The sequence below is a fragment of the Herpailurus yagouaroundi genome, unplaced genomic scaffold (assembly GCF_014898765.1).
Source record: "Herpailurus yagouaroundi ecotype Mexico unplaced genomic scaffold, PumYag 181, whole genome shotgun sequence".
Taxonomy (NCBI): domain Eukaryota; kingdom Metazoa; phylum Chordata; class Mammalia; order Carnivora; family Felidae; genus Herpailurus; species Herpailurus yagouaroundi.
Window position 1 is genome coordinate 715754 of NW_024412412.1, and position 24643 is coordinate 740396.

Sequence of the window (24643 nt, forward strand, 5' to 3'; positions counted from 1 at the left end):
GGGGGACCACGGGCTGGGGGGACCACGTGCTGGGGGACCACAGGCTAGGAGAACCACGGGCTGGGGGACCACGGGCTGGGGGACCACGGGCTGGGGGAACCACGTGCTGGGGTAACCATGGGCTGGGGGGACCATGCACTGGGGGACCACAGGCTGGGGGGATCATGCACTGGGGGCCCACGGGCTAGGAGAACCACGGGCTGGGGGACCACGGGCTGGGGGAACCACGCGCTGGGGGAACCACGGGCTGGGGGGACCATGCACTGGGGAACCACAGGCTAGGAGGACCACGGGCTAGGGGACCACGGGCTGGGGGAACCACACGCTGGGGGAACCACGGGCTAGGGAGACCATGAGCTGGGGGACCATGAGCTGGGAGACCATGCATTGGGGGACCACACACTGGGTGGGGGCCTTGGGGCAGGGGACCACAGCCGGGGGACCACATGCTGGGGTGGCGTATAAACCACTGATCTCTGTTTCTCACAGTTCTGGAGGCTAGGAGCCCTGGATCCAGGTGCCAGTGATCTGGGGTCTGGTGAGGGGCTCCTCCTGGTTTGCAGATGGTGTCTTCTCCCTGCATCCTTATGTGGAGGAGGGGCTGGTGGCTCTTCTGTAAGGACACTAATCCCATTGTGGGGGCTCCACTGTCATGACCTCATCACTCCAAAGCCTCCGCCCTGGCACCATCACTTGGGTGGAGGCTTAACATATGAATTTGGGGGGACACAGACATCCAGTGTGTGGCGTCTGTGATTACGGGATTAGAAAAGGAAGTAAGTATGCAGTCGATTTCAGCGAAAGTCCTGGTGACATGTGAGTGGTGCTGAGAGTCCCTGGGGTCTCAGATCATAGCGCCTGCAGCAGGACGGGAACTCTGGGCGCTTGCTTTCCCTCACCAGCGCCTTCCCACCACTGTGCCCTGGGTGTGGCCTCATGGGCACACTGCGTGCCTGTGTCTCCTCAGGCACGCTGTCTGCGGCCCTGCCTCTCACCATCCCGCAGCCCCTGGCGCTCCCGTGTGGCCTCTCTGGACCCACCAGCGAGAGCGCCGTGGCGGAGCTGTGTGCACATCCAGCTTTGTTCCAGTTCCCGGCTCGGCGACTAGGGCCTGCAAAGGGCAGGAAAACGTCCTTCTTTCTCCTACCCTCTGTCTGAGAGGGGCAAATTAGGTGGACAAAGGACAGATTGGTGAGAAAAACACAGAGGCGTTTATTAACATGCGCGTTGCTCACAGGCGGGATCATGCGAGCTTGAGGATGCACAGGGCGGGTGGGGATCCGGCTCAAGCCGCATCTGAACAAACACCAGTGTTTTGTACAGAAGTGACAGCACACAGAAAGAGGACCTTGGGCGTCCGGGGTCACAAATGACGGGAAGGCAAGTACACACAGACGTGGTGGGGGATGAGGGCCACGCTCAGCAGAGTGCGTTATGTGGATTCTGTTGGTGCCACTTCCTCTCCGGCCGAGAAGGGTCTGCGGCGTCCCCCGTGATTGACTTCTGTCCTTCCTGGTACTTCCCGTCTCCCTTCAGCTCGAAATAGTCCTTACACCGAAGTGTCTACCTCGGAGGGCCCACTCCAGTGCCGTACGGAGACCCGAGCAGATGAGGAGACACGAGGGTGTCAGGTAGAATTCCCGAGGACTTAGCGTTGGGGCAGTATTCTCGTGCAGGCATTTTGTGGAGCCGTTATTAGCATCGCCAGCATTCACGCTTTTTCCTAGACACCCAGAACAGGAGCAATTATATCAAGCAAATTAACGAAGGAGGTCACGGAAGAGTAAAGATGAGGCAAAAAGAGAAAAGGGGAGACGATTTCCAGCGGGGCGCATTTTTGCGGCCATGTGCCGGGAAGGCGTTTATGAAGGTAATGAATATAAACTTACACCCTCCGAAAACAGATAGAAAGTGCAGTGGAGCATTCGAGTGGATGATTAAAGAGAAAAACAAATCAGGAGGTAAAATGACTGTGTACGGGGCCAGAGAGGCTCTGCGGTGAGGTCTGGTGGAATTGTGTTTCAGAGGATGCTGTAGGGAAACGCAGACGCTGTTAAGGCTATAAAGATCGATGACGATCACAGTGAACCTTCACGAGACCTTTTTTTCTCCACTTCCAAGCGCTTCTTCCGAGTCTGTGTCTTCCTTGGACCAGATGTTGTATTTCACATCCATCACAGTACAGGGTCTTTGCCCTGTCTTTATCCCTGTGGCCAGCTTCAGACGTTATAGAATAAGAGACCCTTTTCCTATGAGTGTCTCTTTCCCACACAGACACAGTAAAATTAGGTCCAAATAGTTTTATTTCCACTGCTCCCATTTTTCTTTCCTTTCCTTTCTGTTGTAAATACAGATGTCATCTGAAGGTCTTTTGTTGTCAAGGAATGATTTGAAATTCCGCACCGTGTCTCTCCTGGACACGCCGTTCATGTGATTTCCCAGCATTTCCGTCGCTGTCCCAGAGAGGGGTGGGGCGTTCCAGCTCAGATGTCTGCAGACTGTGTTAGGAAAGCATTTCTGTGACAGCTCACAGGTGGTCTGTTTTGAACAAATGTGGCTTTTTCTCTTTTTCTACCTTACATTTCTATTTGGCTCTACTCTCAAGTAAATGTTCCAGTAAAAGGGCCAACAGAAGAATTCAAACATCCAGATTATGGACGTAGGAATTTTGATAAAGTGAACACAGCCGTGTATGCACACTGTGAACCATAAGACAGAACTTTATCAGCAACCCCGGTCACTGTCCCCAAGAGTAGCCACTTGTAGTTCGTCTCCTGTCAGTTTAGTGTTCCCAGCCTCGGAGGACCTCAAGCACAGACTTGGGCACAGCTGTTTGCTTCTGCTGTTTGCCGTGTGAGCCTCCTTGTGTCGAGATCCTGCACAGCTTGTTCGTGTCCTTGTAGGCGTGTGGCTGCACTGTCTTTGTCACCCACTGTGAGGTCACTGGATGCCTTTTCCTTTCCTCCCCTCCTTATACCTTCTCCTTATCCTCTGCCTGTCTTCCTGGCTTGGGACTCTGGCAAACAGCACTGCTGGGCCTATCACCTGCACGTTCCAGTGAGTCCAATGCGTTCTGCGGTGGGTGGGGGTGGGGCTGCAGCGTCCTCACGTCCAGCTCCGAGGCGTCCCACCGGCAGGCTTCACACTCACGGGGTCAGTGTGCACTCCTGCACACAGAGGGTGGAGTCCCTGCCCACTCCTTCACCAGTGCCTGATGTTAACCTTGCCGTTCAGGCCACTCCAGGTGGCCTCAAATGGCACCTCACTGTGCCTGCAAGATGGGTTTCCCTGACGATCAGTCACATCGGCTTCCTCTTTCTGTCATTATTGACCATCAGGACAGCCTCTTTTAGGAACTGCCTGCAAATCTCCTGCAGAGAGAGAGAGAGAGAGAGAGAGAGAGAGAGAAAATACATCCCAAACAGGCTCAATACTCAGTGCAGAGCCTGATGCAAGGGCTTGATCCCATGACCTTGGGATCATGACCTGAGTGAAATCCAAAGTCAGATGCTCAACCAACTGAGCCCCCTCCTACCATTTTTATTATAGGTTCTCTGATTTTTTCTAAACGAGTCTAGAAAGGAGACCTTTTAAAGGACGCGTTTTTCGCGTATCTTCTCCTACTCTGTGGGGTTTGTTCTAACAGCATCTTTGATGGTCTGGGTTCTTCAGTGCAATGTAGCCCCAGCGCATTACTGTTGTGTTCTAGAAACTTACCGTTTACCTTTATATCTAGATTTGTGATATACCTGGGGCTGTGGTGTGTGTGTGTGCACACAGGAGTGAGGTCAGGGTCTAGATTTGTTCCTTTTCCAGAAGGATGTCCAAACGATCCGTGTCAGGGAGGGAAGTATATTTTCTCTGCCCGTATCAGGCTCTCCGGCTGGGGCCCTACAGCACCGCATGGACGGAAGACAGATCAGGAAGAACAGTGCAAACAGGAGTCAGTAACCATGTGTGTCACCCACGCACACAGGGGCACAGAGAAAACTCCGAGGAGTGGCTGGAACCCAGCTCAAGCTGGCTCTGAACAAGTAGCACTGAATTCGTACAGAGGTGACCAGACAAAAGAAAAGGACTTTGGGAGTGTCCAGGGGGGCAAATTGCGGGAGAGCCAGAGCTAGCACAGCCCATTATGTGGACGCCTTTCCATTCGCCGCTCTGCATTTCCATGTGAGATTTAGTTTACAAAGAATAATTCACGGGGACTGGATTGGCAGTTTCTCAAAGATACAGATTAAACGGAATTTTCTTATTGTTTATTGCTGTTACAGAACAATGAAATTTTCATTAACCTTGTTTCTAGTGACATTGCTATAGTCACTTACTAATTCATTCTAATTTATTTTTTCTGGAGATATTTTAGACCTCGTACATCCAAAGTAAGTTGGTTGCAGATGCCAGTTTTATTTTTTTCCAGGTGTTCTATTCATTTTTTTTAGCTTTATTGTACCAGTGGGACCTCCAGGGTCATGTTGAATAGATGTGGTGACATTGGGCATCCAAGTCGTATTCCTAAATTCAGCTAGGGGTGGAGAACTTCCAGTATTTCTTTATTAAACATGATGTTCTCTGTAGGGTGTGTATATACCTTTTGTCAGGTGAAGAAAACTTCTTTCTAGTTCTGGTGTGTTTAAAGTCGGTATCATAAATCTAATTTTATCTATTACTCTTATTTATCATGAAGATTATATCATTTTTATTTTTTGTTCTGGGTTTTTTGTTTTGTTTTGTTTTTTTGAGAGAGAGAGAAGGAGGGAGGGAGGGAGGGAGAGAGAGAGAGAACACGAACAGGGAGGGGCAGAGAGGTAGAGTATTCCAAGCAGGCTCAATGTGGGTCTCAGACTCACGAACTGTGAGATCATGACCTGAGCTGAAGACAAGAGTCAGATGCTTAACTAACTGAGCCCCAAGACACCCGAATTTATTCTTTAATATGGTATTAAATTGATTGATTTTTGAATGATAAATGAAATTTGCATTCCTGAAATAAATACACTATTTTGTGATGTTTTTATATCCTTTGAAATACCGCATAATAATTGGTAATATTTTGTTTACTACTTCTGCGTGCTAAAGTTTACGACGCATTTGTCTGTTCCTAACACAACTGCCTGATTTCGTTTTTTAACCCCCTTGTTTGGAATGAATGTTAGTCTGACCTCCAAACACAAACTCTCAGGACGTTTCCAATGTTGGAAATATTGGAAATATTTCTGGAGAAGCCATCTGTTCCAGGTGATCCTTTTAGGTGAAGGATTTTAATTCCAGATCTCATTTTTTTACTGGACACAGAGTTGTTGAAATTTTTTATTTCTTCTTATGGCAGTTACTAGAAGTTGTGTTTTCCAAGGAAGTTTTCCAATTCAGTTAATCTACAAATTGGGACATACAGTTGCTCACGTTGGCCTAGAACTGTTTAATGCCTGCGCAGTCTGGGGCGGATTTTCCTCTCCTTTTCTGGTATCATCGTTGAAAAAGCCCTCTTTTGTTCCATTCCCGATTAAACCTAACAAGCTTTACGAATTGCGTCAGCCTTTAAAGAAGAACGATTCTTTGGCTTGGTTGGATTTTCGTGACACTGGTTTTCTCTGTTTAACTTCTGCCCTTGTCTCCATTCCTTTCCTTTTGGTTCCCGTCTGCTATAGGCTAACATCCTGTGGTGTTGTGAGACACCATTGGCGCCTGGCCTTCTGTCCCTGGTGCAGCTCGCCCTGGAGGCATGGACGCTTCCGGTGCTCAGTCTCACTGTGTCCCCTGAGTTTCGATGTGTAGCCTTCCCCAGCCTTCTACTCAAAATGTTTTCTAATTTCCACTTGACTCTTTCTTTAGCTAGGAAGTTTTATTTATTTATTTATTTTTAATTTTTTTTTTTTCAACGTTTATTTATTTTTGGGACAGAGAGAGACAGAGCATGAACGGGGGAGGGGCAGAGAGAGAGGGAGACACAGAATCGGAAACAGGCTCCAGGCTGCCCAGAGCCCGACGCGGGGCTCGAACTCACGGACCGCGAGATCGTGACCTGGCTGAAGTCGGACGCTTAACCGACTGCGCCACCCAGGCGCCCCTAGCTAGGAAGTTTTAGAAGCGTACTACTTCCTTCTGCCTCATTGTCCGTTTACTGTTAGCTCTTTTATAACCAAGTTCACATTCAGCTGCTCTGTAGTTGGAGAGCGTCTTCTGAGTCCTCAGGCGCGGAGGTTTGCTGGGGTTTGACTTCAGGTTCAGCACGTACAGAGTTCTGGCAATTGTTCTGCACAGTCCCTTACGAGTGGAGTTATTTAATCCTTGGATTCAGGGCTCCGCAACTGTCAGCAGCTCCAGATTATTAATCCCCTTGTTCCGATGTGTCGGTTGAATCCTTATGGTGTTTTTCATTTAATCTGTGAACTTAACCTGTCAAATTTACCTAGACGTATTTCTTTTTCTCTCTTCTACCAGCTTGTGCTTCTTATATTTTGAAGTCCTGTAGTGAGACATACAAGTTCTGACTGCTTTATCTTCTTGTGGATTCACCCTTTTATCATTACAAGATACCCTTCTTATCTCTGCCAGTGATTTTGGCTTTAAAGTCTACTTTGATGTTAGTATGTGTCCGCTTGCTTGGGGTTAGTATTTGCAGAGGGTATCTCCTTCCATCATTTCCATCTGTTCTCATATTTAAGTCGTTCTCTCTGCACACATGCTGGTTTTTATCTTCACCTGGTCTGACCATTTGCATTAAATCCAGGTCCTGGTATGCTCAGATTTAAATCTGCCATCTGGGGATTCATACTCTGCACTACCCATTTTATGTTGTTTCCCCTCCTTTTTTCTGTTAATCGAGATTTGGTTTTATTGTGGCATCTTTTTCCTCTCTTGACTTGTAATTGGCACGTCCCACGGCTGCACCTTTGGTGGCGTTCCCGAGAGTTGCCAGAGTCATCTTTAAATTATCAGAAACTAATAGGGATGTCTGGGTGGCTCAGTTGGTTAAGTGCCTGACTTCAGCTCAGGTCATGATCTCACGGTTTGTGAGTTCGAGCCCCACGTTGGGCTCTGTGCTGACAACTCAGAGCCCAGCACCTGCTTCCGATTCTATGTCTCCCACTCTCTCTGACACTCCCCCACTCACTCTCTGTGTGTCTCTTCCTCTCTCTCTGCCCCTCCTCTGCTTGCTCTCTCTCTGTCTCAAATAAACATTAAAAATTGTATTAAAAGAATGCCCTTTAGGAGTAAAATTACGGGGTCAAATGTCACAAACATTTTTAAGGCTCATGATCTATAAAGACAAATTCCTTTTCTGATTATTTGAACACATGATGCTCCTGAGAAATTTTTGAGACTTTTTCTACTGCAATCTCACTAGCTTTAAATTGTAGTTCATTTTTAAACTTTCCCAAATTAAAATGTGAGAATTGTATCTTGTTTTAATTTGCATCCCTTTGTTTCCTAGAGAGGCACATGCGTGTGCAAATATTTACTGGCTATTCATATTTCCTTTGTAAATTTTATTTGCAAACGTTTAACTGTTTTGCCATCAGAGTGTTAGTGGGTTTTTTTTTTTTTTTACTGTTTTCTAACAGTTCTTTGTAAAATGTTGATATTAATATTTGCTATTGTTCAAAACATGTTTCAGTTGCCCTTGTGTCTTTTTATTATGTAAATATTATTTTTAACATATATGAATGGTGATATATCCCTAACCTATCCCCTGGAATGCACCATTTATTTCCTGAGCACTAAGAATGCAAAAGTAAATGAATCATCTCGCCTCAAAGAACCAATAAATGTTCAAATGGAATAAAATAGAGTCTCAGAAGCTGAATAAGAATGATTTCTATTGTATTCTATTACCTGGTTCTGGTGAAACAGGAAACCATGTCTTCTGTTTTTTTCCCTTGCGGGGAAGAAAATAATTTTCTCTCTCCCCTTCTGAGTTCTTGGCCGAGATCCCTGTAATAAAAGACTGACAAAGGAGAGAAACACAGACGTTTATTAACGTGCACATTTTGTAGGCACACAGGACAGACCATGAGTCATGTGACAAAGTCTGGGGTGGGTCCTGTGACAAGTGTCCGTCCTCCCAGCTGGTTAGACTCCAGGGACGTGATTGGTTCCAAGTGTTTCCTTGGGGGAGGCAGTCTGTGTGCAAGCAGATGGGAGTTGTTCAGAGAAAGCCCCTCCAGGCACCTGCTGGTTCTCCAGCATCTTCAGCTCAAAATAATCAGTAGACCCAAGTGGCAACTTTTGGGGTGCTGTGTCCCAAACCCCTACAGTCCTATTTTGGGGTGGCATCTTCTGCTACTTGCCCTTGACACCATTCTTTGAATGACATGTGAAATACACAGCAGTGAGCAAGGCCATGGTTGAGCACAAGAAGTGTTTGATGGATGTTGGACATCTTCCATCCAGGAAGGGTTTGCAGGAGGATGTGACCAGGAGGACAGGCAGATCTGAAGCTGAGAGGCAAAGAGATCCGTCACCCACCTCTCTATGTCTTTGTAAACTGAATGCTCACACAGCACCAACTTTCTCCCTGGTGAGGACATGAGTGGCTCCATCCAAAACCCGGCAGCCAGCCTCCATCACTGCTTGTCTCTTAGGGCCTGTGTGGCTGCGTGGGACGGCCGTCCTTCTCGCTCTGCCTTTGCTTCGGAGATGACAACGTAAGTGAATTGGCATGTCTTTAAAGTATGGATGCATGCCCACTCAAACATTTTTCCTTGATAATATACTTGGCACTCACCAAAAACTCATGTCTTCTAAAGAAAGTTAAAAATGAAATTTACCTCCTTGACTCTCATTCTCAAACTTCTTTTTAGAAGATTTGATTTCAAGAGTATTGTGTTGGACAAAATGCTTCCTTTTTCTGCTCTGAGGCTGTCTTCCTCTTGTCCCCTCTGTGCCTGAGGGGCAGGGGCCCCTCTTGCTCAGGTTCCAGGGTCACGGGGACATTAGCCAGACTAGCTGGTGCCTCTCTGTCTCAGCAGACAGACATTGGTCCTAATGTAGAATGCGTTCAGATGATCACCATCTTCTTCAGAAGGAAAAATCAAGCCTCTGATTTGGCAGTGTCTACAGCAGAACTTGTGTACCTCGGGCCTTTGAAGACGGTCAGGCCAGGCTTCTGGACAGCACGCTGTCTGTCTCCTTTATGGCCATTGATTTAATTAGCAAAGAACATATTAGTTTACTCTCTCTGTGTGTGGAGCGGAAAGCCCGTCAGTTGTGTGATTATCACCAAACCCTCTTCCGCGACTAAGCGAATCCACAGAGTCATTCTAGAAAAGTTGACATGTCTGGTTCCTGCAGAATTCCTCAGCCTGCATTTTCATTTTCTTTTCTTTTTGCTCATGAGTGAAAGTATCAAACAATAGTAAGTGAAGGTCGCAAACTGAGATCTTTGGTCTTAACTTTTCACAGGCATTTTGGAATGGACTCTAATGAGAACCAATCCATCAAAATTAGGCTTTCCTTGTTTGCCAGACCATTACCATTATTTTAACATCATTAGCTCTGCTTAATAGCACACATTTACAGTCGTAATTATTAAAAAACAGAGTAATGTTCTTCAGATCCATTTCAATGATAAAACTCCAGAGTGAAATCTGGATAAACACAAGGTTTAAAGATGTCAGTGGTATGAAATTATGTCCAACTGGTGAGAGACTGCATACATTTCTCTGTCTTCTCCCTGCACACGGCCAGCTCCATGTTACCAGCCATCCTGTCTTCTTGTGCTTTCCTTCTTTTGTTTTCTTTAAAAAAATACCCTTTGAAAAGAGAGAAAGAAAGAAAAGAAGGGAAAGAAATAAGCAAGAAGCAGAAAAAGGAAACCAGAAAGTTCAAATGTGCTTAATTGAGTATTTTAGTCCATTTTCTTCTGATTAGTTTTCTTTGCCTTGTCTTGGAATCAGAGAAGTTCGTCATGTGGAGATAACTCATCGAACAGGTGAGTCACACCTGCTGTTTTGATCAGAACAGAGGAACGTGCAAAAAGATAATGTTCTGATAGATGTGTTTGGGGGCAAATATGTCCAGATGTCTTAGGCAGGTGTTGGTCAAGAGAAAATAGGGAAGTTGATAAATCAGGTCCACAGTGAGAATTGTGTCTTTAAACCCAGGATTGCTCTCATTTGCTTTGTTGTCGTGCATTTTCTATGCTGATCGAATGACTTGGTAATTACCCTGCACATTGCTTTGATGCATTCAGTCCTTAAAGTGTCCAGACGCAGCCGTCTGGTTTGATATCGTAGAGGTTTGTGGGGTACTCCTCACTGGAAGACACCTTGAACCTTATAAATGCACGTGGCTGCTGGACTCTCATAGATGGCGAATCTGTGTCTCTCTTCTGTGACTGCAATTTTCTTTCCTTTTTCTTTTTTTTTTTTTTTTTAATTTTTTTTTCAACGTTTTATTTTATTTTTGGGACAGAGAGAGACAGAACATGAACGGGGGAGGGGCAGAGAGAGAGGGAGACACAGAATCGGAAACAGGCTCCAGGCTCCGAGCCATCAGCCCAGAGCCCGACGCGGGGCTCGAACTCACGGACCGCGAGATCGTGACCTGGCTGAAGTCGGACGCTTAACCGACTGCGCCACCCAGGCGCCCCTCTTTCCTTTTTCAATGCATAATAAGACATCGTCCTTCAGAGTGGGGGGATCCAGAGTAGTTCACTTTTATCAATTGTTGCTATGATTTGGAAATATCCAGTTTAAAGCAGAGCCTTCTCTGAAATCCTAATGCTTCTGCTTCTTTGATATTTAAGTTTTGAGCCCCTGCTGTTGTGTGTAAGAAGATCAGCAGGAGTCAGACGGACTTGGACCATAGGGCAAAGGGATGTTGATCCCAGCAGGTGTGACACAGCAGAATGTAGCAGCATCAGGAGGCACCAGGGACCTCTGCCCTCTGGGGCTCGGGGACACGATCACTGCCTGGCATTACAGCCGAGGAGGCACTGGTGGCTGGTGGCCAGTCTTCAGTCCTGGCTCTCGAGAGATGTCCGCAGTAAAGCCACATGTCATTAGCCTTTGTGTCACACTTGCGGGGCTTGAATCACAGCTGCCATTCTCCTCTATTTCGTTGTGACACCAGCGGGTCCTCCGTGGACACGAGCAGTGGTTTGCTTCACTTGCTGGGTCTGCCTGACTGCAGCTTGCTGTTCCGAAGTGTACACTTGATCGCTCTTCCAGATGCAGCCTTTCCCCGCTTCCTGTCAGCTTTCTTGCACTTTGCCATATTTCATGACGCTTCTTAAAGGCGGGTGCCCCCAGAGCGGCATGTGTCCCCCTCAGGAAGGCCGGGAACATCAGCATGTGAAATTCTGCTCGAGCAGTTTTGCCTGGTTCCCTCTGATGTGCTGCGTGCAGAAAATGCCAGTGACGGGAGCAGGATGGTCGCAGTGCCAGGAGGAAGACAGGCACTGGTTCAGCGACAGATGCTTGGGTGGCGGTGAGAACACGTGAATGGCATGGAGATGGTAGGTAAAGAAGGCAGATGAAATCAGAATTTCCCCCTGTTGGTGCATAAAGCTGAACACACTCCCGCAGAAAGGCCAATAAGTGACATTAGAACTGGTCCTGTCTAATACGAGGACGTATTTAGGATCGTGTAGATATTTAGAATATTCAGCTTTTGCTGAAGGTAAGCCGGGTCAGTAGACTTCTGTCCAAAGAGAAGCTGGTCCTGCTCTCCCTCTGCCTTCGACGCGTAAACAGAGGTCATCAAAGCTGTACTTGGGCATGCCCGACCTTTACATGGGCCCAATTACTCTGCGTTTATGACACTTAAGAATGGATTTGTTCAAAGGGCGCCAGTATGCCACCTGGTTTTGGATCGCCCCTAGTGTGAATGCTTCCCCTTCGGGTCAGGGTTGGCCACCTTTGATAGAGTTGAATCACGTCAAGGTGGGGTGAGTGTGTAAGGCAGCCCCAGGTATGCAGACGCATTCCCACCCGTGGGGGGTTCTCTGCCTCCATGGAAGGACAGTTCCATGACCGTTTCTATTACGTCCAGCAAGCCTGCTGGGATTCAGAAGTTTCTGACCACAGGAGGAGGTCTGGAGCCTGAATGAATGTTGTCATGGAAAGTCACAGCCTTTCGTCTTTTCCGCAAAGAATCACGTGGGTACTTGTGGCCCCTGGCACGTGAGGAGTGCTGCGTGCGGGGCGCTTGTGCCGTCCTGAGAGCTCGGCTTGCATCTTCAGCGGGTTTCTAGGTGTTTCCTGAGTGCCGCCTGGGGTCTTCCAGTCTCTTCTGACATTCTTGTACAAACGGAGCATTTTTCAACAGAATTTAGTTTGTTTTGGAGACATGAATCTTGCCTCTCCAAGATTGTCAGGCGATTCCTCATGGTGATTTCCATCATTTGTCAAACCTGCCTCTTTCCAAGCCCAGCAATGCGGCCCCACATGAGCTACAAGGAGTGGGAGGTTGGCTACTCTCCATTCCCGCACAGAATGGGTGTAGGCGCTGAGGCCAAGACTGCCTGGGGCCACGCCGGCCTCTAGATGACCACGCAATAGGGTGAGCGCTCCAGTCACACACACACACACTCACACACTGATACTCACACACATGCACACACATAATGCATACTCACACATGCGCACTCACGTGCACATATGTATGCACGCTATCACATGTACGCACTCACATGCATGCCTGCCCGCATGCACACACACCTGCACACTCATGCACGTGTGCACCCACACTCACATACACTCTTGCATGCACTTAATGCACACAGCACACACCCACACACATGCACATGCTCGTTCATGCTTTCACACACGTGCACATGTGCATTCACACGCACACATATACCTTGGACTGCTCTGATTTGTATCACTAAGTTACACAAATCTTCCAGGAAAGTGTCTCCTGAGATTCAGAGGCCCAGAGTTCCCTGGGTGGATGACTGGGACCCTGGTATTTGTTCCCTGACTGGAAGACATTTTCAGAGCGTATGTGGCAGTACCTAGCAGGTTTGATGTCAGTTCTCTGTTTCTCAGAGATACAAATAATCACTGTTACTGTAACTCATTCTTGGTTGTCGGATGCTGTGATGTCAGAAGTACTAAGCCAACGTGCTTTCACTTGTACGTGGTGAATCTAGGTACGCACTTTATCACTAAGGGGCTTTCATCCGTACACGTAGAATCTAGGTATGCATGTCAAACCGGCTGCCCTTACTAGCTGGCTGTGAGGGAAAACTCATTTTAACAGTAGCGAAGGCATCGAGTTTTACACTCACACGCCCCAGGCTGGGCGCGTTAGTTGTTCGTGGACACTGACTGTGCTGCTGCCTGAGGGGGTGGCCCTCATCCATGTGGCCCCAGTGGGCCAGGATGTGGCCAAGCTGTGGTCACCGCATCCATGTCCCCGATGGCACATCCTTGCCTCTGATCACTTCTGGAACATTCCACACACTGCTGTATTTACTCCCCACTGCCTAGAACCTGGTCGCACAGCTGCCCTCTGCGGCTCGGGCACCTGGAAACGTCATTTTTCTTCTGCAAGACAAGAGCTTGTCTCTGCACTGGGGCTATGTGGCCAAGCAGGAGGGCACAGCACATGGGGCGATGAGGCAAATTCCTGGCCCGCATCTGGTCTCTCAGCTTCTGTGAGCAGAGTCAGCTCCTCAGGGTCTGCTCTGGGATTCCCGCTGCTCTGTCCCTGGCACGTGGCTTGAGGAGTGAAGCGCGATTGTGCCCTTGCTGTTGGTACCTCTCCTCCGGGTGCCATACGTGGGATTTGATGTGTCTGAAGGCAGACTCGAGATTTTCCTTGCCTGTCGCCCCCTCCCCCCCCACCTCCGTGTCTTATCTCTGGAACGGCAGCCTCCCTTCCATGCAGTTTTGTAGGTAGGACAAGCCAGGATTCCCCTATCCCTTGACGTCATGATTGGTGGTTACCGGGTCCTGCCAGCTTTGGCTTTGGGTTGTGTGGATGCGTGGTGGGTGCCACAGCCCAGGCTGTCCCCCCTCAGTGAGCACTTCTGGCCCTCACCCGAGGTGCCGACCCCACTCCGGAGCTCCACACGGGGCCCCCAGCCCCGTCGAGGGGCCCTGCGTGGGGAGCAGACAGCGTTCCCGACGCTCAGACAGCTGGGTCCATGCAGGTGGACAGAGAGTCAGTGACAGAGTATCTTTTGCCATGGCACCCATGCAGCCCCTCCAGGAGGTGCCCTTGCCTGTGGGCAGGCAAGGGCTCTGCTCCCCGGGGCCCCTGCCCAGCACTGGCCTACTGGGAACTTCTCGCCGGGGCATCTAGCTCTGGGCAGCGCTGCCCCGTAGCGCCTTCCTCCGGTGCTGCCAAAACCTTGTAATGGTGATACTAAGGGTGTATATTCTCTGTCCTCAACGTCTCTGAGGGACATTAGGATGTCCCCCATCACATGTGGAAACAGAGCCCACATCGTTTGCCCTGGAGGACTGGCTTTCCTTCTCTCAAGGTCGCAGAGTGCTCGTTCTTATTAGGTCTCAACATCCATGGGAGGGCAGAGGAGGGAGGTGTTTTCATCAGGTTCTGGGGAAGCTTGCTGACCTACCAAGGCCCCAGATGGCTAGTTCGACACACTGGGAGAAAGGCAAGCCCACTGGGCTTTCTCACAACGGGTCTCTGTACGCGGCGGCCACCGCGGCCCTTCAACAGCCTGTTATGCTCTAGCAGAGTCCAGCCCTCGCGACTCTGCCCACGGGTACCCCGTGTCCTGTGGCCTGGGTGCCCTTCCTGACACCCCCGGACTCTGCCCCAGGCCTGCCCCTGGGGAGCCCCCTTGGCTGCACAGTCGGGAGATGCACCGGCCACGTGCACCCCAAGTGTCTGCTCTGCCTGCCCCGGGTCAGTGTCCTGGCTTCCGGCACACGTCCTGAGAACAGGGGAGTGAACGCGTGCACTAGCAGGTTGTCCTCAGGCCCCCCTGACTCTTCCCCTGGCCCTGCTGCAGCCTCCCTGGGACATTGTCTCCCCAGGAGGTCACCGGGCTTTTGCCGGGTGAGGCCGGTGAGGACAAGTGATGGGGTGGCCTTCCAGGCTTTTTCAGACCAGAGACAGAGCGGGTACCATTACCTGCACTTCCTACAGCACCCGTGATGTCATTCAGAAACCGTAGGCAAATCATTCTAAAAACGTCCAGCGGAACTTTCCAAAAAAGCACGTATTGCGGGAGTTTATTTAAGGCACTGGATTTGCACTGCGGTGTAGGCAGGTTGCTAGGCAACCACCTCCAAGCGGGGCTGAAATCAGCAGAGAAGGAAGGAAGCAGCGCCGAGTCCCTGGGCCTGGCCAGGCATCCCTGGGACCCGGTGGGGCCTCTGCGTGGCAGGCGGTTAGACACCCCGCCAGGAGGCCTTGCTTTTCAGGCTGTAAAATCCCTGTGTGACAGCGGTATTTAAACTCGGCTGTGTCTCGTAGCGTCCCGTGAGCTCCCTGCTGGCCACAGAGCTGCACGGGCCTCTGGTCCCTGTGCCCGGAGCAAGTGTCTCCATAATGGAGAAAGCCCCTACTCTGCCCATTTCTGTGGTGTAAACACTCCCACCCTTGCCGCTTTCCGGCCAACAGCATGGCCTCCCTGAGCACCGGCTCGGGCACAGATGGGCACACTGGGGTACACAGCCGCAGGGTGCGGCCAGCAATAAAATGCAGAGTAACGAGGGGGTGTGAGTGTGAGGGTTTGTTACCTCTGTTTAAACGTAGTGTATTTGGTTGCAAGTTCGCGGAATCCAGTTTTAAGAATGGCCGTGTAACGCCGGCTCCTACGATTCCCTGGGATGTGACGGTCCGTCTCCCGGGCCACTCAGAGGGGCTCTGTTGCTAACACACTCCCGTCGAGGCTTCGTCGCGTGTGGGGGCCCTGTGCACCTGGGAGCATCTCCCCACAGCCGAGGCGGAGTTGGCTCTGTGGCAGGGCCATCAGGGCTCAGGACGAAGGTGGGACGGCAGGAGGCTGGCTGTCCCTAAGCTGGTCCCCAAGTGAGCTCTCTGCCTCACCTTCCTGTCTGACCCTGACCTGGCGCTCTGTCTTGCTTGTGAGAGCTGCCTCCGTTTGGTCATCTGGGAGGTTCTGGCCAATCTGGAGACTCTCCCGGCGTCCACCCCTTTGGGTCTCCACGGACTATCCCTCCTTGTCAGGGTGCAGTATTTGTGACCCTGCACGGCTTGTGTTCTCCCGTATTTCTCTCCGCCTCTGTCCCCTGCGCAGAGCTGCTCCCTGGTGATATGTTCTCAGCCCCTGCTTTTGCTCCAGGGTGGCATTTGCTCCCGGGTGAGCTCACCTGCTCTCCTACTGTCGTGGCTCCGTTATTAGCTCCTCGTAGGCACGGATGAGACGTGTCTCCAACCTCGGTGCCTGGCCGTGGCCCCTGTCACAGCCCGAGGACAAAGCCAGCACCTCCACCTGGATTCGGAGCTGCTTCAGCTCCAGACCCGCTGGCCTGCCCGCTGTCTTCTCCTCTCACCCCGCCATCCACACCGTCTGCCTCCGTCCACGTGCCAGGCTGCCTTCGACAGGTGCTGTCACTCACCGTTTTCCCGTGCGCACCGCGTGCCCACCAGCATCTCCGAGGCTCGGCCCTCGAGCCCAGTCTTACAACAGCCCAGATGGGTGGCTTCAACAACACGTGCTTCTCCGTGGTCTGGGGGCTGGACGCCCGACACGGAGGCGCCGGCAGATTCCGTGTCTGGTTCACACACCGCGTCTTCTCACTGTGTCCTCACGTGGAGGCGGGGCCGGGGGCTGTGGGGTCCTGTCACAGGGGCCCCACCCTCATCCTCTCCCAGAGGCCCCTCTCCCAGCGCCAGCACACGGGGGAGTCAGGTGTCAACGTGCATTTTGAGGGTCACGTTAGGTCTGTGGCCGTCTCCATTGCTAACAATAAGATGTAGTGAAGTTGGCCGGCACCCTGTTCACCCCGGTCCCTCCTGCACATGGTCTCGTGTGCACATGGCCCACATGGCCCACACACGGCCACATTGCCAGGCTTCCCTTGAAGACCCCTGTGTTCACAGAATTAGCCACCCAGCCATCCAACAAAGTCCATTCAGCGGTCGCCGGCTCTGCAGAGGGCCATTCAGAGGGTCAGTGCTGGCTCCATAAGACACCTCTTGACGTCTCTGTGCCTCCTGTCCTAGTCACAATCTCACACGCATGGCCCCTTTTGGGGGTCTCCGTGCTGGGTTACCACGGCCCCCTTGCACATACCTTGTCCCTTCCCTCCCACCTCCCCTGCTTCCTCCTGCTTTCTCTGTCTCTTCCTCCCCCTTCTGTCTCCTGCATTCAGTCCTCTCCTTTCTACATTTGGGCCAGTGGCTGGGGCACGTGAGAGACATGGCAGGGACTAGAGGACACAGAGGTGGTGGCCAAGGGTGTGGCCGTGAAGGATCACGTCTTGGAAGCCGACACAGGCCCCTGAGTCCTTTGCTGGGGCTGTCCCCTTGGCCACATCCCGATGGGGAGAAACTTGGGGAAGCCGCAGTCTGTGGCCTTCCCACGCCCTGGTTCCGGAAGCTCGCATGGCCCGGGGCTGTTTCCCCAGCTGCGGTTCTTCGCCGTCTGTAGCCCTGACTACTCGTCTTCCATTCAGTGAGTCACACTCCTAAAATAGCCGAGCCCTCTCTGAAGGGGGCGGCCGTGCTGGTGTGAAGGGCTGTCTTTGGAGCCTCCACCAGGAGGAGCATCCAGGCGGACGCCGGGGCACAGCGCCCCTCCTTGTCATCTCCATCCTGTGATCCTACTTTGCACCAGGGGAGCCCTGCTGTGCAGGGCCCTGGGAGCTGACCTCACCAGGTTCCCGCGAGTTCTAGGGGCTCCGTGTCTGTTCCCCTTCCCCACTCGGCCCTGCCTAACTGAGAAGACCAGAGTGGCCATGGAGGACGCTCCTTGCGTGGGGTTCCTCCCAGGAGGGCACGGGTGGCATCCACATGTGCCTCCATGTGTTCTGGACCAGTCCCCACCCTGAGTCAGTCACTGGCCTGCACGCCACGCCTTAATGTCCTCTATCCTGACATTGGCTCCATGGCTCGCGTGGGCTCGTCTCCATGTTGTAACTGGTGAAAAGCAGTAGCTTTTCCAGTTGCATAGACAGTGACCAGCAGAGCCAGGAGCAGAGGGCAGGTGTACCAACTTCCAAAGCACATTTCTTTTCCTCATGGCACCGAGGTAGAGCTCATTTACCCCATGTTCTTCAGAGAAAACGTTGCCCCCAAGTCCTGAGATCTGGTCCTTGCGCTCCAGCTTTAGCGCTGCTGGTAGAGGCCGGGACCATCTCACTGCGGCGCCTCCTTAAGAGCCACACGATGTAGACGTGGAGCCACATGGCGCTGGTAGACCAGGCCTCCTGCTTGCCATGCTCAGCACGGAGATGCTGAGTCTCAGGAAGGTCACAGTGTTCACTCCAAGTCCTGAGTGGGCCAGTTGTTCTGTCATCGTCAGCCAACTTGACAGCCTTTTCCCGGGTTCTCACCTCCCGGACCCTGTCCAGGCCCGGCTGTGGCCGCACCTGGATGCTGCTCTGGCCTGTCTGTGAGGCTTTGCGGAAGACCTTGGTGGCATTCAGTTACTCAAGTACGTGTTGACACACTTTGCTTATCCTTCAGTCTTTCCGGGGCTTTTGGATTTACTGAGAGTAGCAAAAAATAAGGTCTTCCTGGGTCTGTGACGGGCCCAGGCCACACACACGGGGGCAGGAGAACCAGCCGGCACTGCGTGCCCAGTGAACGTTCACACTCGGTGCATCGACACGATGAACCGCCCGCGTCCAACAACGTAGTGCGGTTGTGAGGTCGGTTGGTGGTTCCGCTGACACCCGCCAGCTCCTAGAGAAATCTCTGAGATGGCCGTGGGCCCCACCCTCGAGGACGCGGTGTGTCTAGAGAGATTCAGACACTTTTGGGGTCATGATCGGAAACCAGGCATCCCAACTTTGTGCGCTGTCAACCCCTTAGGTCTACAGTTTGCTTCCACTCGCTCCCAGGCCCCACTGACCAATCTTCGCTTCAGAGTAACTCTCGTGGAGGTCGCAGAGAGGTTGCTGGCTCTGCTGTGAACCTCGGCCCTTGGGGCGGGGCTGACGTGCGCTCACCACATCTGTGTCGGCCGTTCCCAGAGGCCGGTTCTCTTTGGCAAAGGTGCTAAATGACAGGTTCTTAGTAAAGGTGACACAACGGCATCGCAGAGAGTACCAGCTGCCAGCACGTGTGTGGCCTTTCGTAACTGAAACATGTCCCGTAAAACCACATTTCTATCAGAGAAGGGACGCGGGGCTTCCTATTTATTAGCGAGTGGAGGGTCCCGGGCCTCTGTTAGGTGCCTTTAAGTTCAGTCTCATTAGGTTTTCTGGGGGGTGAAACGTTATCCTCCACATTTTTCGGTCTTCAGGGGAGATAGGTTCCAGCATGGGGATAGGTTCCCCTTCTACAGGTGAGGATGCTGGACGCTAAAGAAATTAAATTGCCATCCAAGCTCACCCAGGATGGAGCCGCGGGACCGTGGCTCAGACACTCGCTCCGACTCAGTCTGTGTCCTTTTCCTCCTAACGGGCTGTGCTGCTGCTGCGTCCCAGCGCGCTGTTGGCACCGAGCCGCTAACGCCATGCTTGGTCAGTCTGAGTCCCCAGTCGTAAGCCATACGATTATTTTGTGGCTGCCGCCAACATTTTGGAATTTAAAACATGAGGCGCTGCACGAAACTGGCCGTGCCAGGCTGCATGACACTGAGCAGAAAGCAGGTGCCCCATGACATTGTGTGCGTGTATGCACGCGTACGCGTGTGTGCGTGACGCGTGTGTGTGTGTAACCCGTTGTGACCCTGATAACACGTGTGTCGAATGTTTTATTTGTGCTTGAGAATGCCAACTTTTAATTGATACTTGATTTACAAGTGATACCACCACACCCTGGTTGCTTTGGGTAATTGGTTGCTTTAATATGTGATTATACATTTCAGGGGATAGGTATGAGCTACTCGAGAAATACATTTTCACACATAGAAATTGCTCTTTTCGTGACTTTGGACAACAACAATTTAACGATTGGCTTTCTATAGAAGTCACTCCATTTCTTTGCCAAGTTGCTTAAAGCCACAGCCCGTCCCTGGTGCCTGGTACTGGCCGATGCCATGGAGGGCGGTGGCACTGCCCTGTGCCCCTGCATGCGCGAGCAGCCGCGTGGAGGCCAGTGGCTCAGAATCACACCAGCCCCTGAAAGTGTGTCATGATGTGGTCCACGCCGACAACTGTAAAGTTTATTTTCTTGTGTATCAATCACTTTAGGGGTCACTGTAGTGGAACGTTTCCTTCCCATTTAACAGAGGACATGAGCGGAAGGTCTGGCCTGCCCCATGGAGCTGAAGCTAACTAAAATCAAGGGCAACCTGCGCGGACTGACCCTGTTTAAAGGTACGGGACTCTCCACGGAGGCCGTGTTCCTATCTGTGTGTCTGTGCGCGTGAGGGAGCGGGCAGGTGTTGGCGCTGGTGCGAGCGGTCTGTTCCGGGAGAGGCAGCCAGTGCCGGGACCCTCCAGGGGAAGGATGTAGACCTGTCATTTATACCTTCAAGGGACGTGTATGACTTTTAAAAAGATATCCAATATCAAGAGTACAGAACATGTCGGGGTTCCCTAAATTTACTTGTGAAACTCTCGTAAATTGGACTTTTTTATTGTTCTTGGTTTTTATTCCATCTGTGAAATGAAATGGTCACTTTATGTTTCTCGAATGTCTCTTATTCTTTTGCCCTTTAAAGAAAATGTCACAGGTAAACTTTGTGAAGAAAAGGTATCAGGAATAATGAAGGTGTTGGGTTTTTTTTAATATTTATTCGTTTTTGAGAGAGAGAGCAAGTAGGGGAGAGGCAGAGAGAGAGGGAGACACAGAGTGCGAGGCAGGCTCCAGGCTCCAAGCTGTCAGCACAGAGCCCAACGCAGGGTTTGAACTCACAATCTGTGAGATCATGACCTGAGCTGAAGTCGGACGCTCAATCGACTGAGCCACCCAGGCACCCTGAGAGTGAGTTTTAATACCTTGAAATGTTGAGCAGCCAGAGAAATGAGAATTAAAACAAAAGATACCATTAAAAACAAAATTTTTTTAATGTTTATTTTTGTGTGTATGTGAGAGAGAGAGAGAGACTGAACGTGAGCTGGGGGGTGGGGGGTTGCAGAGGGAGAGGGAGACACAGAATCTGAAGCAGGCTCCGGGCTCTGAACTGTTAGCACAGAGCCCGATATGGGGCTCGAACCCACGGACCGTGAGATCATGACCTGAGCCGAAGTCAGATGCTTGACCGACTGAGCCACCCAGGCACCCCAAATGAAGTAGTTTTTAAGGAGATTGTTTATTTCCAGAATTGGTTTGTTCTGTGAGAAGGAGAATGTGTCTCAGTTCCTGGGATGTATCACTTACCAGCAAACCAATCAGTGCAAAGTTATCAAGAATTTAGTGTGTGCAGAGCTTACGTGACTCAGTGTTTCTCCTTATCCGAGTTTTTAGTAAGTTGTAGGTGATAATTAAACCACTCATACCCAGCAAGCTCCTGCATGGTCAGTGTCCCATCTAGGGTTGAGTGAAGGAAATGGCTTACTCACAAGCATCCATAGTCCCCCAAGATGGGACTGGGAATATCCTTTGTCCACTTTAAATACATTGTCATCGTACACGTGGTCAGTACAGCTGTACTGAGCTGTGCGTACATGATTTCAGTCATGAATTGGAAATTCTAGTGAAGCATTCAGCAAACGAGTGAAGCCTTTCCCTCTGGTTTCTGATGACCTCAGACAGGAGTGAGCAGTATCCCGGCTCTGGTAGTTTCTGCGGGCCACTCTGTGGGTCACTGGACCTGAGATGCCCCGTGTCACTTCACAGTGGGACTAGTGGGACTGAGGGCGCCACCCTTCCCTTGTGAACGCGTCAGGGGCCATTGGCCCCAGATGGGGCCTCTGTACTTGGAAAGTCTTCAAGCGCATTGTGTGAGTGTGGAAGTGTGTAAAAGTGAATGGCGCGCCTCTCACGTTGTGTCTGTTGTGATGATAACAGAGGCAGGGCTCCCCGTGGGCCTGACCACAAGACAGCCTCCACCTCCTGCGGCCGGACCCAGTGCAGCCAGCCCCCGGGAGCCCTGCACCCTCTCCTGCCATTGAGCACCATGTGGCAGCATAGATGGAGGCTGTCACTTGGGGGGTGGCGGTTGTACCAAGCACTCACTCAGACGTGTGTCACCTTGGAGGGAACCCTTCCTGACACACCAGAGTGGCTCCCCCGTGCTCTGGGGAGTCCGATGACGGCCATTCCCCTCACCAGATTCACCAAGCCCCCGTTCTGTGCCTGACCACGGGGCAGCCACCCTCCGGGGTCCAGGCCAAGGAGGAGCTGGGCCGTGCCTCCAGGTTTTCTGGGAAGTGTACATGAGAGATCTCCTCCGGCCTTGGAGATTTCTTTTCCATCAGGGGAATCTTTTGTGATTGTTTTGTATTATAAACCGAGAAGGATACAGTACGTATGTGTTTTGCTTTGGATCTTACGCTCATCAGCTTATGAGTTTTGAGGCAACAACTTAGTTCTTACACAGAGAGATTCCAGAAGCCACGGTGGCTCTCCACCTGGCATCGTGAGTTTTTGCCTCAGTCTGTGCTGAAGAAGGCCCGCCACGGGGCTGTGAGGGGCTCGAAGTCAGCGTGGCACAGATTTCAAAGCACAAAGCCACACACAGCCCTGGGGCTTCTCACGACAAAACCTCTCTGGGAAGCACGGAGGCTTGACTTTCTCCACAGTCTTGAGGACCAGCCTTGATTTTGTTTCCATTTTGGTCACGTTTGTTTTTGAATTTCATTCCACCAACCAGGTAAGTTGAATAACACCCCAGGTTTTTCACTTGACACGTTATTTTTTTTCCCCCAGCGTTATCACAAAAATAGACAACGGTATTAGGATTCTCACTCGGGGTATCAAATGTTCTATAACTGTAGAATATCTGATGGGTTTATCTCTACCCAGTGTCTTACTGATGGCATTCAAGGAAGTGATCGGGGTTCTACTTGGCCTGGGAGGACAGGGTTAGTTTTATGGTGGTGGTTATAAATTGTCAGTAATAATAAATCAGGTCTTAGCTCGACACATGGTCGGCACGATGGCCATTTGTCAGCACACCTGTGTCCCCCGCTGTGCAGAGATGGGCTCGTGGAGGGACCAGTAGCTGATTCACAGATGTACGAAGTGACGTCACATGCCCGGGGCCTGAGATGCAGCCGGCACGCACTAGGTGCTGCTGGGGCGTGGGTGGCCAGTGGGGTCATGGCTGTCAGTTCTGCCGAGCCTCTCAGCTTAATGATCAGAGATGGTCTGTAATAGGATCCAGAAGCGGGAACACCCACAAAACTGCTAGAGACGGTGCAGGTGGCCTCAGTGTGAGGTTGGGAGGGTCAGGGTCTGGACACACGGAAGGACCAACCCTCTTGTGGAAACACTTTCAAATCCACATTGAAAAACCCACCAGCCACCCCTGTGCCAACGTGGTGCTGCCCTCTGGCAAACTGTTCTGCAGGGAGCCGAACGTCGATGCTTCCGGGGTGCCAGCCTGTGGGCAGACACGCAGGCAGGTACGCGAGACCGTGATGGGGCCGGCCTGCCCTGCAGGTGCTGAACCCGCGCCCCAGGGCAAGGCGGGAGGCAGCATTTGCGGTGCCTGAACTAACGCTACAGTTTCCGCGTGTCGGGGGTGGCACAGGTGCCACGGGGGTGGCACGGGTGAGCGGAGAGGAGGCTGCGGGTCGTCCGCTCTGGGGGAAGAGCATCTGTACAGCAGCTTGTCTGTCGAGGGCGGGCGTCATTTCCCACGGCTGTAAATCCAGCCATGGCCGAAACGCCAACAACCACGGTGGAGATGCCTTAATGTCAGGGAGAGGAGCTGTGTTTTCATCGATGGAAAACCCATCAATTACAGCGATCACTTTCCTCTTTACTGAAGAAAAATACGTGACTCACTCACCTGTATTATTAGGAAAGGAAACCCCCAATACAGGAAAGATTAAGTGAGTTTTAAAAGTTTCAGAATAGAAACCATACAATAATCTCACGATCATATGCGATATTTAGTATAAATCTGAAATATGAGGGTACACACATTTCAGCCCCGTGTTAGGGCTCACGAAGCTTACAGTGACTTTCTAGTGTGTTACTTCTTTTCTATTTTGTGACATTAGAGCCATAATGTAGCTTAGGAAGCGAACATCTGTGCAGAAGCACCTGATTCTGACATGACGGTCTGAGTGTGGTTTGTACGGCTGGATTATGCACAGTATCTGCCAAAGTGGAGCCCACGAGCCAGAATTTCTCACTTGGGTGCTGACATGGACCTGTGGCGGCCTCTGGAAAGTGCTGATGGCAGATTTCGTGGTATCAGTGGTCTGATCTCTTACCAGTGGGATCAAAGTGTCAGATATTAAACTTTTGGAACCGGAGAAACTCAAGTGACGTTGCCGCCTGTAAGTGTGACAGCCTCTTCGCCCTCCCCAGGGCCAATCCCATAATACTTCCCAGGACTGGGTCTCTGTACAGCCGCCTGGGCACCTTGCCCCGTGGGGGCTAGCTCCAGATGTGAGCGGGGAGTTACGTGCTCGGGATGCAGGGTGACCCCGATGTGTGCAGTGGTCCCGGTGGAGGGCGCTCT

At 51.3% G+C, this 24643-nt stretch overlaps 1 protein-coding gene across 8 annotated transcripts in view; it reads left to right on the forward strand.

The window, feature by feature from the left end:
• DLGAP2 (DLG associated protein 2) overlaps positions 1 to 24643 on the forward strand; it is a 788462-nt gene that overhangs the window by 347683 nt on the left and 416136 nt on the right. Inside the window, exon 1 of one of the 8 annotated variants that reach the window (XM_040489795.1) lies at positions 3012 to 3057. The exons of 6 other annotated variants lie outside the window; for them this stretch is intronic. Coding sequence is in view for 1 of the 2 variants with exons in the window: in XM_040489790.1 (XP_040345724.1) it covers positions 20321 to 20378 (58 nt within the window). In the remaining variant the exon portion in view is untranslated. Of the gene's footprint in view, positions 1 to 3011; positions 3058 to 20305; positions 20379 to 24643 lie in introns of those variants that run through there. One more of the 8 variants, XM_040489790.1, reaches the window with a different exon arrangement.